This window comes from Patagioenas fasciata, chromosome 8 (genome assembly GCF_037038585.1).
Source record: "Patagioenas fasciata isolate bPatFas1 chromosome 8, bPatFas1.hap1, whole genome shotgun sequence".
Classification (NCBI taxonomy): Eukaryota; Metazoa; Chordata; class Aves; order Columbiformes; family Columbidae; genus Patagioenas; species Patagioenas fasciata.
Window position 1 is genome coordinate 27,548,264 of NC_092527.1, and position 15,961 is coordinate 27,564,224.

At 38.5% G+C, this 15,961-nt stretch overlaps 1 protein-coding gene across 3 annotated transcripts in view; it reads right to left on the reverse strand.

Moving 5' to 3' along the window:
* The window catches only part of LOC136104295 (gamma-aminobutyric acid receptor subunit pi-like), an 81,086-nt gene that overhangs the window by 38,679 nt on the left and 26,446 nt on the right, over positions 1-15,961 (reverse strand). The window contains exons 4-6 of one of the 3 annotated variants that reach the window (XM_071812033.1): positions 14,518-14,590; positions 6,706-6,799; positions 1,245-1,348 (exon numbers count right to left, since the gene is read on the reverse strand). In XM_071812033.1, coding sequence (XP_071668134.1) covers positions 1,245-1,348; positions 6,706-6,761 — 160 coding nt within the window. In that variant the 5' untranslated portion in view covers positions 6,762-6,799; positions 14,518-14,590. Of the gene's footprint in view, positions 1-1,244; positions 1,349-6,705; positions 6,800-14,517; positions 14,591-15,435; positions 15,606-15,961 lie in introns of those variants that run through there. The other 2 variants (XM_065843121.2, XM_071812034.1) reach the window with 2 other exon arrangements.

Sequence of the window (15,961 nt, forward strand, 5' to 3'; positions counted from 1 at the left end):
GTTCAGTGGCCACTAATGTATTTTCCATTATGTATCATCTCCAGTGATAAGGGGTTAGTTTATTTCTTAGCATTATTTTTATTTTGCTGATAATCTTTTTAGAGCATTTTGAAACAGCTGTATCAGTACCTGAGACAACTACAGTAAAATCAAGCAGGTGAAATAGTTATTTTCCATTTCTCTTAAACCTAAAATACAGATCTTAATATTTTTATAAAACTGATTCAGAAATAGCACCAGATGCAGGGTGTCCTTATTGAACAGATTGTTAGTCTCACCAGGTATTTGGATAGCAAGAGTTAACATTATGGTCTGAGAAACTTTTTATAATCTGCTTAAAAATGACTGACTAAAGGGATATAATAGTCTTCATTTGAAATCCCTCACTTTTCTGAATATTTAGCTTTTAACAACTAGTGCCTAGCATTCACTCTGCAAGTTTACTTTCTGACAGACACATGGTGCTGGGCATCTTCTCAATGTGCAGAATATTTGCTGTTTCAGAGCTGTGCAGGCAGAGATCTTCACCTCCACCTCATAAGTCTCCAGTATTTCTGATACGTGCAATAGCCTGATTCAAGCAAGGAAGATGCTGAGATTTCAGGTGCTTAATGTTGACTGCAGTGCAGGGCAGTAAGATCAGCCTTGGTGCAGATTACGTGGGTGTCCCAGTCCGGTGACCATGGCCTTCTGACACAGAGAACCAATATTTTCAATTTGTTTTCCCTCACATATCTGCAGTGAAACAGTTCAGAGACCTTCAAGATATGAGGCAAGAAGCATTTACTAAATAATTCTCTTTCAATCTTATAGTACATAAACATAATACTTCGTATAGTAACAAGATTTGCCCGTTCCTTTATGAACAGCTTGATATATAAAGCTTTCTTATGTTTAATCAATTTTTAATAGCTATTATTTAGGAAATTAGGGAAAATTATACTTTTAAATAGTTAAGATATTACAGCTTATCTCATTGAGGACACATAAACATCAATAGTCAAGTTCTTAATAAAGTCTGGAAGTTTTGCTTGTGAATACCTCGAATATACAAGTTCCACCTTGGGCTACAAAGCTATTACACTGTATCTTATTGATTTATAGGATATCATGTATAATCAGGTCAGTCACTGTCAAACATTGGAGGAAAAGATTAGAGTGAAGAAACATTTGTTCTCATTGCTGAGTTTCAAACATTGCATTGTATTATTGTTCAATCTTATTAAAAGAGCTTTTATACTTACTATCAAAAAAAGGACGTAGATACTTGTTGTATCCTTTTATTATTTTTTGTATAGTTGGAGGTAGAATTTCACTTTTTCCTTCAGCTTCAGAAATTTGCATTGACCTAAAAGGAATGAAAAAAGTGAGCATGTTTTCAAAAAAAAAGATCAGTTATGGGAGAGAAAATGCAGGAAAAGTGTGGGAAAATGCTGTATTAGTTTCAAGGTTACTGATGATTACTGTCTACCACTAAACATTTGTATGCTTGCCTTTCACAGCAGAAAATAATAGATTCTATAACCTGTATTAGTCTCTTATTGGAAAGAAATACCACTTCTAGACCTTAAAGTCTATCATTTCTTAACACTTCACCTGAGAAAGCAGTTCGGTCTTCTTTAACACCTTCTCTGTAAATAGGGCACTATTGTTATAATCTAGGAATGTGAGAGGGGCATTGATTATTTATTTCAGCATTAAAATTAAGCTTCTTTTTATATAATGAAATATATTAAATTTAACTCCTGGAGAGAGACAGAAACCAACCTCAGAGATTAGCGACATAAAAAAAAATAAATAACAACAACAGAAAAGCCACAAACCAAGAACAACAAAAAACCCCACCGCTTCTAAAATCCTGCTTTTACAACACAATTTTTAAACAGGTTATAGAAATAATCCTGTTGGGCAAAATCAGTGAAGCATAATGAGAATGCAAACCACCCCATTGTTCAGAAACAGCTACAAATATAATCCACAGAAATCAAGCATAAATGAGCAATTACAAACCCCATTTTTGCCCTGGGGTCCCTGCAATAGCCTCCTTAGAAGCACGAGCAAAGGAACTGAGAAAGATGCATACTTGAATTACAACTCTTTATTTAGACCATATCATGATTAATTTTAATATGTTCCCCACCACCCCCCCTTCACCTTTTATGGGTCTTGCTGTTGAGCAGATGTGGGAGGGATACCTGGGGTCACTGAGGGGTGTTACACTGTAAGTAGCAGTCCCATAGCAAAAAATATTATAGCTTTGCCCTTAATTTCTGCCTAACCCCTAAAGCAAGTACTCTGAGAGCAGGAGCAGGTTGTGCTCACCTGTCACAAATTCAGGCTGCACTCTCCACAAATTAAAACACAAGTGGTAGTGGCTGCTTGTTGCCAATGATGTGAGAAAAGCTGGGGTACGACTTTTCTTTAATTATGAAGGTGATAAGCAAATAATTGATTGAATTAAGGAAGCCCAGCTGGCTGCAGGCAGAGGTGTTGTCTCTGATGATGGAGAGCAGTCACCTATATATTCATCAGGAGAGAGTCCCTCTCTTTTCTACCCCACGCACCAAAGGTTGCTGGTCACTAAGAGTGGCAAGCTCTATCCTTTGATTCTGTTCCAGCAGGTACTACAGTTGTAGCTGTTGTTGCCTAGCCCTGAGGAGAAGGGAGTAAGTACAAATTGATGGCTAAGGGAGAACTAGTGTTTTGTGGTGTTTCCTAGTCCTACCAAATCCTTACTGAATTTCTTTTTCCCAATTTTCCCTAGAGCTGCTCCTAGAAACTGTGCTTGCTCTTCCTAATTATGTTTTTGGGCTTCCTGTAGCTTTTTAAAGCTGGGGTTTTTATTTTAATTTCACTATGTTTCTGAGAGACCTTGAGCTGCTCTGTCAGGAAACTGTGGTTTTCATCCACTAGGAATAATCCAGTATTTTAAACTGGCAGAGCTTAAATGCTAAGATGATCTCCCTGAGTGTACATAGCCAAATCACACTGTGGTTTTAGATGTGGTGTCTGCTGTCTTGAAGTGCTGTTATTGCTGCTTAATTTTTCTGTTCACCAGACCTTATTCCCATGTAAGTAGCTGTTTTCCATCAGCAGTCTTGTAACTCATATAGCTTAGATACTTGAATGATCTGACTTATTTCCCTCATTTTGACCCTTTTTTGCTTATTTATTGCTAGAGAACTATGTTTTCACTTAACTTTAAGTCTGGTATTGTGTAATGACCGTATTGAAATAAGGACAATTTCTCCTATAAATTTTATCAAAAAAATTAAAAATAAAAACCACCACTCAACCAACCAAGCACAATTATACTTGGTTGAAATGTGAGTATAAATAAAAAGGCCAGTTTCATGTTGCACAAAAGTGTGGGAAATTAGAAATGTACTCAAATTTAAATCACTTGCTAAATATTGTATCTGCAATAGATATTTCTGCTTTTGTAATTTATATGTAACTTTAGCTAAGTGTTCAATAAACTGCATGAATTTCATTTCACAGCTTTAATACATTGTTCTTAAATAACTTTCACATACTGTGAAACAATAAAGAAAAGTCAGTCCTTTTTACACCGCAAAGGTATAATATTGTTCTGATCAGTATGCAATTGTGGAGTGGCCTGGTGTGTTACCATTAACAGCTATTTTCTGAAATATATTTTAAATATTTGGTATTGTTGTATGGAAATCCTTCCCTTAAATCACCTGTGATACCCTTTGAGGTAATTCTTGATTTCCCTTATTGGTATAGGATGTGTAGCCTCATGTCTCTGATTTTTGTGATTAAGTAAGAACTTGTTGGGGTGGGAAAGCTGTTATGTGGTAATTGAGGATGTGAATTAATGGGGCACTGTCCCTTGTGTGCTATTTTTCCACACAATCTTTGACAAGGCCTATCATATGAAGTCAATATATGAGAGGAATGTGATGTCTCCTAAAGGCACACGTGTGGTGTTACCATGCTGGTAACTTTGGGGATACTCAAAAGAAGATTGTCAGTGTTGAGAGTCAAGGAACCTACAGATGTTACATGCCTTAAGTGGTTTTGCTTATCTGCATTTTCAGGGAGGATGCCCTGTTTCCTTTAAAGTGCTGTTTAATTCATGTGCCCCATTCACCACTAAGAAAGTATGAAATCACAGCTGCAAATATTCCTGTATTATGTCATAGAGCCTTATGCAGGAATCACAAATGATAAAAGTAAAAAATTACACTTGCTCCTCTTATGTATGTAGGCTTTTCTTTTATCTAACATTTGCACTGTTGTATTTAACTAACTGCATAAAGCTTAGCTCCTCTATTTTCTTTAAGTATTTGAAATACATGGGCATGCATCCAAGTATGGAATTGCCTTGAAACAACTGTTACAGCCACTGAGGAGAGAATAAGCTTTTATAGAAAACTGAATTTTTTTTTTTTGATAGCTGGGAATATCTATCTGTTCTGGGCTGTCTATATAAAATGCATGTTTTAAACTCTTCAGGTCCAATGACCCATACTTGCTTTCATAAAAGCGGAATTATGATTATTTAGTTTTCTTAGTTATTCGTATATCGTATTCAAAAACTGTTTACAGGCTAGGCTAAACTTGGAAGGTACAAAAACTGCTTGTTGTTTAACATACTTTCAAGTTAGTGTCTTAAAAAGATTGGGTACCTGGAGGATGAAAAGGGAATGTCTGTCCTGAACAGTAGTATATATCACTGCTTAAAACAAAAGTACAGTCTAGACACATGTATGGGAATATTTTTCCTGGCTATTTTTTGTCAGAAGTCATGTATGATGAAAGAGGAAGAATCACCTTAGAAGTGAGAGAAGGGAAAGCGAAATGCCAAACACAGTCTGAGCAAGCTTTTGAAACATCCCCCTCAGGAAAAGCTGGGGAAAAAAGCTTTTTCCAGGCAATACACTGACAGGCGAAGAGTTTACAGAAGCAAACAAAGGTGTTACTTCTTGTTTCATATGTGATGTGCCCAAGGATACAGATATGTGTGGTCTTTGTAGATAAACTGCAGCAGAATCATTTACATCACTGATTAATTTTCTGCTTCAAAACTGCCAGTATTGTCATGGGGTTTTGGTTAATTGGTGAGGTGGAAACAGCAGCGTTATGTTATGACTTACCAGATATAGGAACAAATACTGGAATAATTTAAGTGCTCTGAAACATAAAGAAAAATCAACATCCCACAGAATTTTCTGGATTTGGCCCTATAAACTCAGGCTAGCATTCTTTAATTTGAAAACACTCTTCCTGAAATAAATGGGAGTCTTCTCTGGGATCAAAAAGAACATATTTACTTAAGCTGATTCCTGATAATGATTTGAAGTGTAAGTTTCACCGATTACTCTGATAAATTCACTTCAATTTTTTTCATTTTTTCTTAATGAAAATATTTCTGGGAAAGTGACCATCCAGAGAAACTCCTGGATATAGGTTTTTGTATGTGTGTTTGATATGAACATAATGTAATTTAATGTCAAGTGCTGAAAGTGAAGTTAAGAAATGTCATTCAGTAAGGGAGAAGTACAAAGGCAGAGACTGATAGCCTGATGTGATGTTGTTAATACATGGGTTGTAGCGAATCATGTTCTCTGTATGTGGCTGTCTATAACTTAAATACGTATATTTAAAATAATAAATAAAACAGAACACTATTGACTATAAAGTACTCTAATCAGTAAACTCTTACCTAGTCATTCTCCTGTATGTGTCATACATTACCCAGAACTTATACAAGTGGGATATCTAATGCAGGGGTGTCAGACTCATTTTCCCCGGGGGCCACATTAGCCTCGTGGTCACCTTCAAAGGGCCAAATTGTACAGTCCTAAAATTACATTCGGCCCTTCACAGACAACCATCTTATCTTATCTTGAGGGATTTTTTGGGAGGACAAATAGGTTAGGCGAGTCTACAAAGAGTATTGGTTAACAGATTCTGTTAAAGGTAGAAGTGCAAATGTTTAACCTGTCTGTGCTTGCATTTTCTCATTAGAATTAACTATAAAGAATGTTTTTCCCCACATTTTATAGAAGGAATGTATTTTGTGCTCCATTTCTGTCTTAAGCTTTTTGTCATAGCAACTGCACTATTGGTAGAATTACTTGTACAGGGATGGATCAGTTTCACTTTCCATCTTAACACTACTCAGCTTTCCTAAAGACTTCATTATTTCATCAGCAGAGAATAAGATGACAATGTTTTAACCATGTAATAATTTTTAACACACTTTCCTTTAGCAATGAATGCACAATGATTATTACCTTAAGCTTACAATACATCTAGGTGGACTGTGTGCTTCTGTCCTTGAGCAAGGTGCTGTGCTCCTGGCAAGGACCATGTGCCCTTCTAAATTTGCTAAGCATCTGGTATGATATTCACACTCTCTACACAGTAATCTTTCATTTGAAGGACCATTTACTTGAGTTCAATTTCTTTCCTTTTTTCTCCCATCAGTCTTCTTGGTGAAAAAAAAATCTGTAACTCAATTCAGGCAGCTGAGATGATTAATAAAGGAGTTCAGTCCTACATTTCTGTTATTAATATCCAAGTTGTTTAATCTTTGTGAGAGCCAAGATTCAGCTGTTCAGTGGGTCTGGCTTTCTTTACCTGATCAGATACATTTCTAATTATAATTTCGTTATAAACCAACTGATATTATTACACATTGAAGAAATAATATTTTTGGCAAGTATTTCTTACCTACAGAGCATTGATAGAAAAAGGGCTCTGAGACTGCAGCATTTAAGACTGTACATTTTCAGCTGTTCAAAAGTTTCAAAAGTTCTTGTAGTTCCTAAAAAAAGAAAAAGTGCAGAGATGTTTTAGAACACACTTGCATTTCGAATATACAAATTTCACGTTTTCAATACTAAAGATATTGTATCTTGAATAGCTGCTTCTATAAAGGTATTAGAAATATGTACAATTAAAAACCTCAAAACTTCAAAAAAGACATGGTATCAGCAATGATTTAGTAGAAGCTGTACTTCAGTATATTACAGCTCTTTCATTTTTTGTGTCTGTCCTTTATGTATTAGGAAAAGTAATCGTTTTGAAAAATAACGCAATCGCATGAAGCAGAATCATAAATACTGAGTTTTGTCTCTGCTATTCATGCTTGTAAATGAGTGCATATCAGCATATCAGCACACTCCTCTGAATGGAAAATTCACAACACCGTACTAGAACACAGGGCTGTTCAAGGACAACATTTCTGTTATGTGGTTAGTCACACCTATAATATCTTTGCTAAGCTTCTTGTTAATGAGGAAAATCAGAGTTATATGTTTTACCTCTATTTAAAAAGATCATTTGACTGTATATAAATAATCACATATAACCATTCACGTTCATCAAAATGTCTGGCTGAGGCAAGATGCTTTTTTCTGAATGGGATTTCTTTGCTTTTTGCATCCATAATGGTTATTTTAAGTAAACTGTCAGCTCTGTAATCTATTTCTAGATGAAAAGAGTATCAGTCAATACTTCAATGCAGTCATGCAATAGATCTGAAATTCATGGGCTGTGCAAACTTCTGCTGTATTTTGTCAAAGCACTGAAATGGTATTTGAAAGCCTTCCTTCAAATCTTTAAATATATATATATATGTGACAGGAACATTGCCTACTCAGAATCTGCAAGACAACTGTTAAATGGCAATAAATAGAAATGAAATATCTCTTGTAGTTTTAGGAAGGGGCAATCAAACAATACTATTTTCAATATTCAAAATTATTTTTGCAGCAGCCTCCTGCACTTTAATTTCACAATAAACTAATCACAAGAAAGAATCTGAAGCTTCACAACTCGTTTTGTTTCTCCATCTTTTAGTCACCAAGGCAAAGTGCTAGTGAACTTTTTTTTGTTTTTACCCTAAAGTACTTTTCTTTCAGTCTGTAGTTCTAGTAAGAGCAACACTCGTGGCATTTACTTAAATTAATGTGGTGTGAATGGTATATGACTTGTATGTAACAGTGGTGAAGCGACAAAACAAGTTAATGTCTCCAAAGGAAAGTGAAAGCCATTTCAATGGCTTTTTAAATAAGGAAAAATTCTCAGCATCTTGGATACTTTAAGTGTATACCAGCCTGGTAAATATTAATGTCAAAATAAATCATCACATCACACACTCCTACTGACTTCCACAGAAAATCACGCATGAGACATTAAGAGAGCCTGTTATAGGAAGATACAGCACAAATGAGCAGATGGTGTTGTCAGAACATTGCTCTCTAAATGCTGATTCTGTAACACTCCTGGTGCATATTGTGGGATCTCTTTTGCGTATCTCATTTTGGGTTTGGATGGATACTTTCTACGTTCATTATCTTTATCTCACAGGAAAATATGCTAAAAATAAGTATTATATTTCTGGTTTCCCAGAAAAGCTCTTACTGACTTTAAGTACTTCATAAAGCTTCTTTTTTATTTAGCTTTTCAATTGCTGTTATGAGCTCCTGATGTGTCTGAAGATCTTTTATAAACAGATTAAGGGAACCTATGGATATTTCTGTACATGCTTGGTTTTAGTTTTTACAGTACTGAAGATCAAAATGAATGTGTTGATTACTAATCTCTTTCTAAGGCAACTGGTTTAACTTCAAATCTTAACCAACATCCAATTTAGCAGTTTTATGGGGGGATGGGGTAAAAAATGAGTCTTTAACACACGGAAGGTCAAATCCATTCTATGGTATGTGAATTAATTTTGTGTTTTCAGGAAGGGATCATGGAAATAGAAGAAAGAGAACTGGGTAGCTATTGAAGTCTTAAGCAGTTTCACAGCTAATACTTAAGCTGGATATATAAATCACTGCTGCATGTGCATACACGCATGCACACACATTTTTCTCTGGTGTCTTTTTTTTTTATGGGGCTTACTGAGCTGGTTTGTTCCATTGAAAAGCTTGCCTCTTGGCATGTTTGCACATCTGGACCTTTCCTCTGTCATGTATTTCTTTATCAAATCCTATACACTCACAGCAGGATTCCTTCCTGCATATGTAGACCTTATTAGCTGCTGGTATTTAAAACTGGTTCAGCAGGACCCAAAATATTTTCCTCTTTCCCAGAGCCTAGAAAAATATACATAATCTATTATATGCACGGAATATTGAGCCATTTGATTTACCAGACAGGCTACATGCTGTCCAGATTGTTGTGCATATATTGGCACATCTTCATATTCTAAATATACCATTAAGTAATTGAGGCGAAGGTAACAAATATTTGCCCCAGTTTCCCACATGATGATCATAGAATCATTTCAGTTGGAAGAGAACCTCAGGATCATAAAGCCCAGCCACAACCTAACCTAATTCTAGCACTAAACCATGTCCCTAAGAACCTCATCTAAATGCCTTTAAAACACCGCCAGGAATGGGACATGGAAGTATTAGAGAGTGTGCGGAGGAGGGTGGTGAATCTGGTGAGGGGTCTGGAGCACAAGTCTGATGAGGAGCAGTTGAGGGACCCGGGGCTGTTCAACCTGGAGAAAAGGAGGCTGAGGGGAGACCTTATCGCTGCCTCCAACTACCTGAAAGGAGGTTGTAGCATGGAGGCTGTTGGTCTCCCAAGTAGCAGGTTGATAGGACAAGAGAAAATGGCCTCAAGTTGCACCAGGGGAGGTTTAGACTGGAAATAAGGAAAAAATTCTTCACAGAAAGGGTTGTCAGGCATTGGAACAGGCTGCCCAGGGAAGTGGTACAACACCACTTCCTACTTTGAATCAGATAAGATTAGGACTGTAAAATAGTGTCTAATGTTTTGGCATTTCTCCTGAGAATTCAGTATTTATTATCATCAGTGTGAAAGGAAAAGTGATTTATGTGAGTTTCACCAACCTCCGAGACTGAAATGAGATGAAGGCAGAGTTGGCAGAGGCAGTAACAGTATCTTAAAACTTCACTGAAAGTGAATTTTGTGCGAATGAATCAAAGGATGAAATGTCTGTCATACTGAATTATCTTATCCACAAGTGAATGCATGGGAGACTAAAAATTATCAGATAATAAACACTTGGTCATATGGTAGTGGCCATATGCCTGAATTCCAATGGCTGCTGTTCCAGGCATCTAAAACAGCATGTAGAATTATTTAGAAATGAAAAGTCAGTAGTGGCTTTATGGATAGTATAAGCTGAATTAGCATTGCAGTTTTCTTTTGATTTCTGAATCCAAACTGTTGAATGACAGCACCTTTAATTGTTTGAATGAAAACCAGCTAGAAATTCAAGAGAGATTCAGCCAGAGTGCTGAAGAAGTGCAACTACTCCCCTGCTCTGCATTGTCCAAGCTGAGCTGTCCACAACATCTGCCAATGAGTCTGTATATATGCTTAATTTCATCCTCTGGATGTTAGATCAACATGAACCACAGAAAGTTAGGGATTGGAAGGGACCTCAAAAGATCATTCAGTCCAATCCCCCTGCTGGAGCAGGAACACTCAGATGAGGTTACACAGGAAGGTGTCCAGGCAGGATTTGAATGTCTCCAGAGTAGGAGACTCCACAACCTCCCTGGGCAGTCTGTTCCAATGTTCCGTTACCCTCACTGAGAAGAAGTTTCTTCTCGTACTTAAGCGGAACCTCTTGTGTTCCAATTTGAACCCATTACCCCTTGTCCTACCATTGCCTGTCACCAAGAAGAGCCTGGCTCCATCCTTGTGACACTCACCGTTTATATATTTGTAAACATTAATAAGGTCACCCCTCAGTCTCTTCTCCAAGCTAAAGAGCCCCAGCTCCCTCAGCCTTTCCTCATAAGGGAGATGCTCCACTCCCTTCAGCATCTTGGTTGCCCTGGACTGGACTCTCTCCAGCAGTTCCCTGCCCTTCTGGAACTGAGGAACCCAGAACTGGACACAATATTCCAGGTGTGGTCTCACCAAGGCAGAGTAGAGGGGGAGGAGAACCTCTCTTGACCTACTAACCACCCCCCTTCTAATACACCCCAGGATGCCATTGGCCTTCCTGGCCACAAGGGCACAGTGCTGGCTCATGGTCATCCTGCTGTCCACCAGGACCCCCAGGTCCCTTTCCCCTATGCTGCTCTCTAATAGGTCATTCCCCAACTTATACTGGAACCAGGGGTTGTTCCTACCCAGATGCAGGACGCTGCACTTTCCCTTGTTATATTTCATTAAATTTTTCCGTGCCCAACTCTCCAGCCTGTCCAGGTGCCTCTGGATGGCAGCACAGCCTTCTGGTGTGTCAGCCACTCCTCCCAGCTTGGAAAGCTGAAAATACTGAAGACTCAGTGGGATAAAGGCAGTGGATACGTGGAAGATATTCGGAAGCAGAGGAGCATAGAGATAAGGAAAAACTCTTCCAGGATATGGTCCCAGAATGCCACTGTCACTTCTAGGTTCTTTATTCACTCTTCATTCCTGTTCTTACTTCTAACAAACTGACACTTGATGCTATATTGCCATCTTCACTGGCATCCCCAGTTCTTGTGGGCAGTCTTCCTGACTCTTCTTATTTCCAAGTTGCATAGGAAATAATTGTATCCCCCTTCAAGTGTGCACAAGCAACAAGTGAAAATAAAGGGACAGTAACTTCTGCTCATCACTTGGAAAAGCCAACTGAACACAACTGACTGACAGTAGCTACTGATAGATAGTATTTTGTGGAATGAAGGGACTTGCTATCTGTCTGTGTATTAATATGGATGCCTGTCTATAATAGCCCTTGTTTTATGACACTTTTTAAGTCTCCATAAAATACATAGATCATCAAAGAGAAGAAAATGCAAAATTTTTACAAATTAAGTTTTTTTTTTTTCTCATGTTAAGATTAATATTGCAAAGAGCACGGCTTGAGTGAAAAGTAGCAAGAGATTTTTTTTAATGGGGCAAGTTAGAAAGAAGGAATAAAACCCAGCAGCAGCAAAACTCTGGGTCTAACTGGGGAACTGACTAATCAGAGTGGACTAGTGCGTGTGTCTGCATCCTGTTATAAGGGGCACCCTCTTATTTGGCTGACAAGCTGGCTCTTGGCGTACCAGCTAGCTTGTTTCTAAATCCTAGGCACATCTGATCTTGCCTAGCATGGACATAAACCATGCAAAGTCTCCTTGGGCAAGCAAGCAATGTTAGATTTGCTTGGTCCATGGAAAGTAGCTGTCTTGTCATGTTTTCTTTGCAGAGACAGGCGGTACAGGGGCCATCTGTGGTGACAGTGCTATGTTAGCAATTGGATAGATGTTAAGTTTCTACTGTAGGTATACGTAGCCATAGTTCAAAGTGAAATACTGGATGCCATTTATGCTCTATTCTGATCAATACAGTTGTTGCACGTGCCAAATAATACATTTTAAATGTGCATTAAAATATATTAGTGTTTGGCTGGGAAATGGGTCAACTGGCAGAGATGTTAATATTACATAGTTTTCCAGGAAAATTAATTTCAGATTTATAACTGGGTGTTTAGGATGATAACACCATTCTAGGAGTTACCTTCACTGAACAAGTGTCAGATATCTTACTTCCAACCATCATTACAGTGAACTGAAAGGTTTCAAAAATATACAGAAATTGATGTAGTAATAAACATTCACGGAATAGCTTCTAATAAATGTGTTCACGTGACTCAAATAGAGCACTCATTACGAGGTCTGATCATACCTATTGAAAAATCTATAGAATGTGTGCCACACTGGCTATTTTCTAGGAAGAAAAAAAGGCAATACATTAAAAAACTTATCTCCACCTTGTTCATAAATATGCTTTTAGATAGCTGAAGCTCAGAAGTCCAGCAGATCAGTGGCATTTGAGTAATGGTTGATGATTGCTGCCATCAGTGATTAGCCAAATCAATCAGAAGTTTGTGGTGTTGTGAATGGTTGTTTGTATGTGTATATTGATGTTTTTACTTAAATCTTTTGCTCCCTACATCCCAGTTCTGCTATCTGCAGCTGGACCTCTACATACATCTGCAAATGTTTGAGTCATCTTGTACCAAACTACAGGTATCTCAAAATCTAGGACCTATAATGGCTTTCTAAGATGTGTGTCAGCACTGCAAGGTCCTCACACACCCGATCCCACAGACAGTAAGGGATCACCTCTGCTATACCAGTCTGTTTGATGTGACAGTTACAAGTCACAGCCCACCCATGTGGCTACACCAAAGCAGCAGAGAGGTGCTCAGTTTTCACGCAGTTTAAAGAATGTGTTTGAGTAAAGTCAAAAAGGTAGGCAACTTTCAGAGACTGCAAATTATGAATGAAACCTCAAAGGCACACAAACAAAGGCTTTTGCTTTGCAGAAAGGTGTGAACAGCTTTCATGTGATGAATACTGATGGCTTGGGTGGTCTCCCATCTCAGAGTTGACAGCTGCCTGGGTGAGCACTTCAGGTCACCAGGTTTCTAAAAGGCACCCACATGTGTGTTGAAAGCAGATCCCGTGCTGCTGCAGCACTGATACCACACTTCACTAGTTAGATCCGGATAACTTGTTTCTACAGCCTGTAGCAAAAACGAGCCACAGTTTTGTTTGTGTGCTATCAAAATACATATGATTAATATAAATAGTTGAAAATCCAGAAAGTTGAACAGAATATGCTGGTTTGGATTAAGAAAGTAACAAATTGATTTGAAAAGACAAGTGAAATAATATCTTTCTGATGCCATCTTAAATTATTGTGTGTTATGGAAGATAACAGAGCTAGGATCTTCTGGTTCTTAACCTGGAGGAGAGTGTCCCCACATAGACCCTGAAGTCTGTGAGCTTTGCTCAAGTATTCTCATGTTATAGAAACTACCCAGGACCCGACTCATCTGCCCATGGCTTCCCTCCATGCAGCCTCTGGCATGGGAGAATGAGGGACATCTTGCTATATGTCACTGAACACATGCTTGGGGCTGTGAGGGAAAAACTATAGCCCTGTGGTATCAGATCAGGCTTAATCATGTCCATCTTCTCATTGAACATTTTGCAATATGCCTCAGAGATAGGACAGAGAATCAGCCCCTTGTTTTGCAATTAATTTTGTTCGCAATTGCAAAAGATGGTTTGTTTGGGGGGCAAAGGGTAAGAAGGGAGAAAACATATTGCAGTGATGCATTGTTTTCCATGCAAATTATGAATTTGATCCATAGATTTTTTCCTGGTTTGTCTGTTCTTATGCATGCCTGTAAACCTCCAGAGAAAGTACACTTAGTCACCAAATAACGACTTGTCAGCTTGAGTCCAAGGTTTGTAATTCCCTGCTGAATTAGTAAGTGTCCTGTAAACAGGGGATTTACAAACTAACCATTTCGAGCAGTGCAACAGGATGAAAGACTAGGAAGGAGAAAATCAGTTTTTAAAGCATTTTAGGTATTTTATGATCTAGAAAGCTTTACCATTTGGAAAGAACTGGCACAAATTAATGTAATTAAAACTATTCAGTAGAAACACTATTAGCAAATTATAATTACAAGAAGAAATGCTTTTAATTGTACAGCCAGACAAAAATGTGGATGTTTACAAAGTTCAGTACCCTGGACTCAGCTGCACATGTTTGTACCTGCAAGGCTGAAGTCAGGGGTGTTATTCTGCCCAAGATGTGGAACTGAGCTCAAAGTCAACAGGAATTCAGTCTAGGAGGAAATCACAAGAGGTACTCTGAAAGTTTATTGCATTTTTCAATAAAACATTTATTTCAGTTTTTTTCCACTAATCAGATTTAACTAATCTTCCCATGTGATAAGTGTGACTGTTTCAGTATCATCCTCTTTTCTAAGTACATACTGCTTTAGATTTATTGTAACGCAGTCATTAGATTTACCTGGAGTTGTGTCATGATGTAGAACCACCTTTGAGAAACCCATTCATGAAGTTTGAATAGACATTGAAATTATTAATATAGGCAGGTGATTTATGTGTATATATAATTGGAAGAAAGCCTGCTAGAGAAATAAAATGCTTTCATTTAATTCAAATATTTCCCTTCATGACTGAACACCCAACAACAGCTTTAATCGACATGATCTATTTTCATTCCAATACTGTACACCTTTTTAAGCACTGGCACGTTGTTGATCTATGTATGCATTTGAGGTGAGATATTCAAGTTTGATAAGGAGTTGAGGGAACAAAATCAAAGCTAGCTCTTAAATTATCTTTCTGGCAGTATTTTCTCCACATGCCCTTCACTTTAAAAATAAGTTTTTTGCAGGCTTTTTTGGATGAACTCACTTCTCAGATATTGTTTATTTCATTAATGGCAATTTGAGTTATTCTGTGGTATTTTAATATATCAGAATGCATTTTAACAATACTTGAGAGAGAGAACATTTGGGGGGGGGAAGAAAACCACTTGAGCAGAGAGGGAGGAATGAGAAGGGAAGGCAGGAGCGCCCCTGGGAAGGAGCCGTGCTGGGTTCAAGGGGGCAGGCTCCGGGCGGTGAGGGTGCCGCGTTCCCCGAGGCCCAACGCGCCTTACCTGCAGCCGGGGCCGCGAAGGGGGGAGTGCGGCAGGCGCCTCCGTGCAGCCTCGCAGCCGGCCGGGCACTGCGGGGGCGCCGCGCCAAGTGACCACGGTTCGAGCCCGCCCCCGGCCGGGGGTGGGCGGCAGTGGGAGAGGGCCCCCCCGCTATTGCTAGCTTAAGCTTTCGTAGGTGCCTCTAAGCAGCGTTGTCCCTTCTCTGTCCCTCCTCCTTTGCTCGTTCTCACACCCTTTTTCAATTTCTAGTGGGTCTGCGGGAAACGATGCTGGAGAGGGGAGTGATGAGGGACCTCTGCCACACAACGGTTTTTGCTGTACCTCTTTAACAAAGCTTGCATGAAACTCCCTGTTTATTTCCGTGTTTTCCTTCTTGCAATTGTCACATCCCAGCTACCTTGGGTAGAAAAGTCCAGCTCGCTCTCTATTTGATGTGGAGATTATCTCAGTATATTCAGGTAGCATTGTTCAAGTTTCTCATAGGAGTGAGTGGAAGAAAAATGTTACCTCTGCAGATGTTACTTCA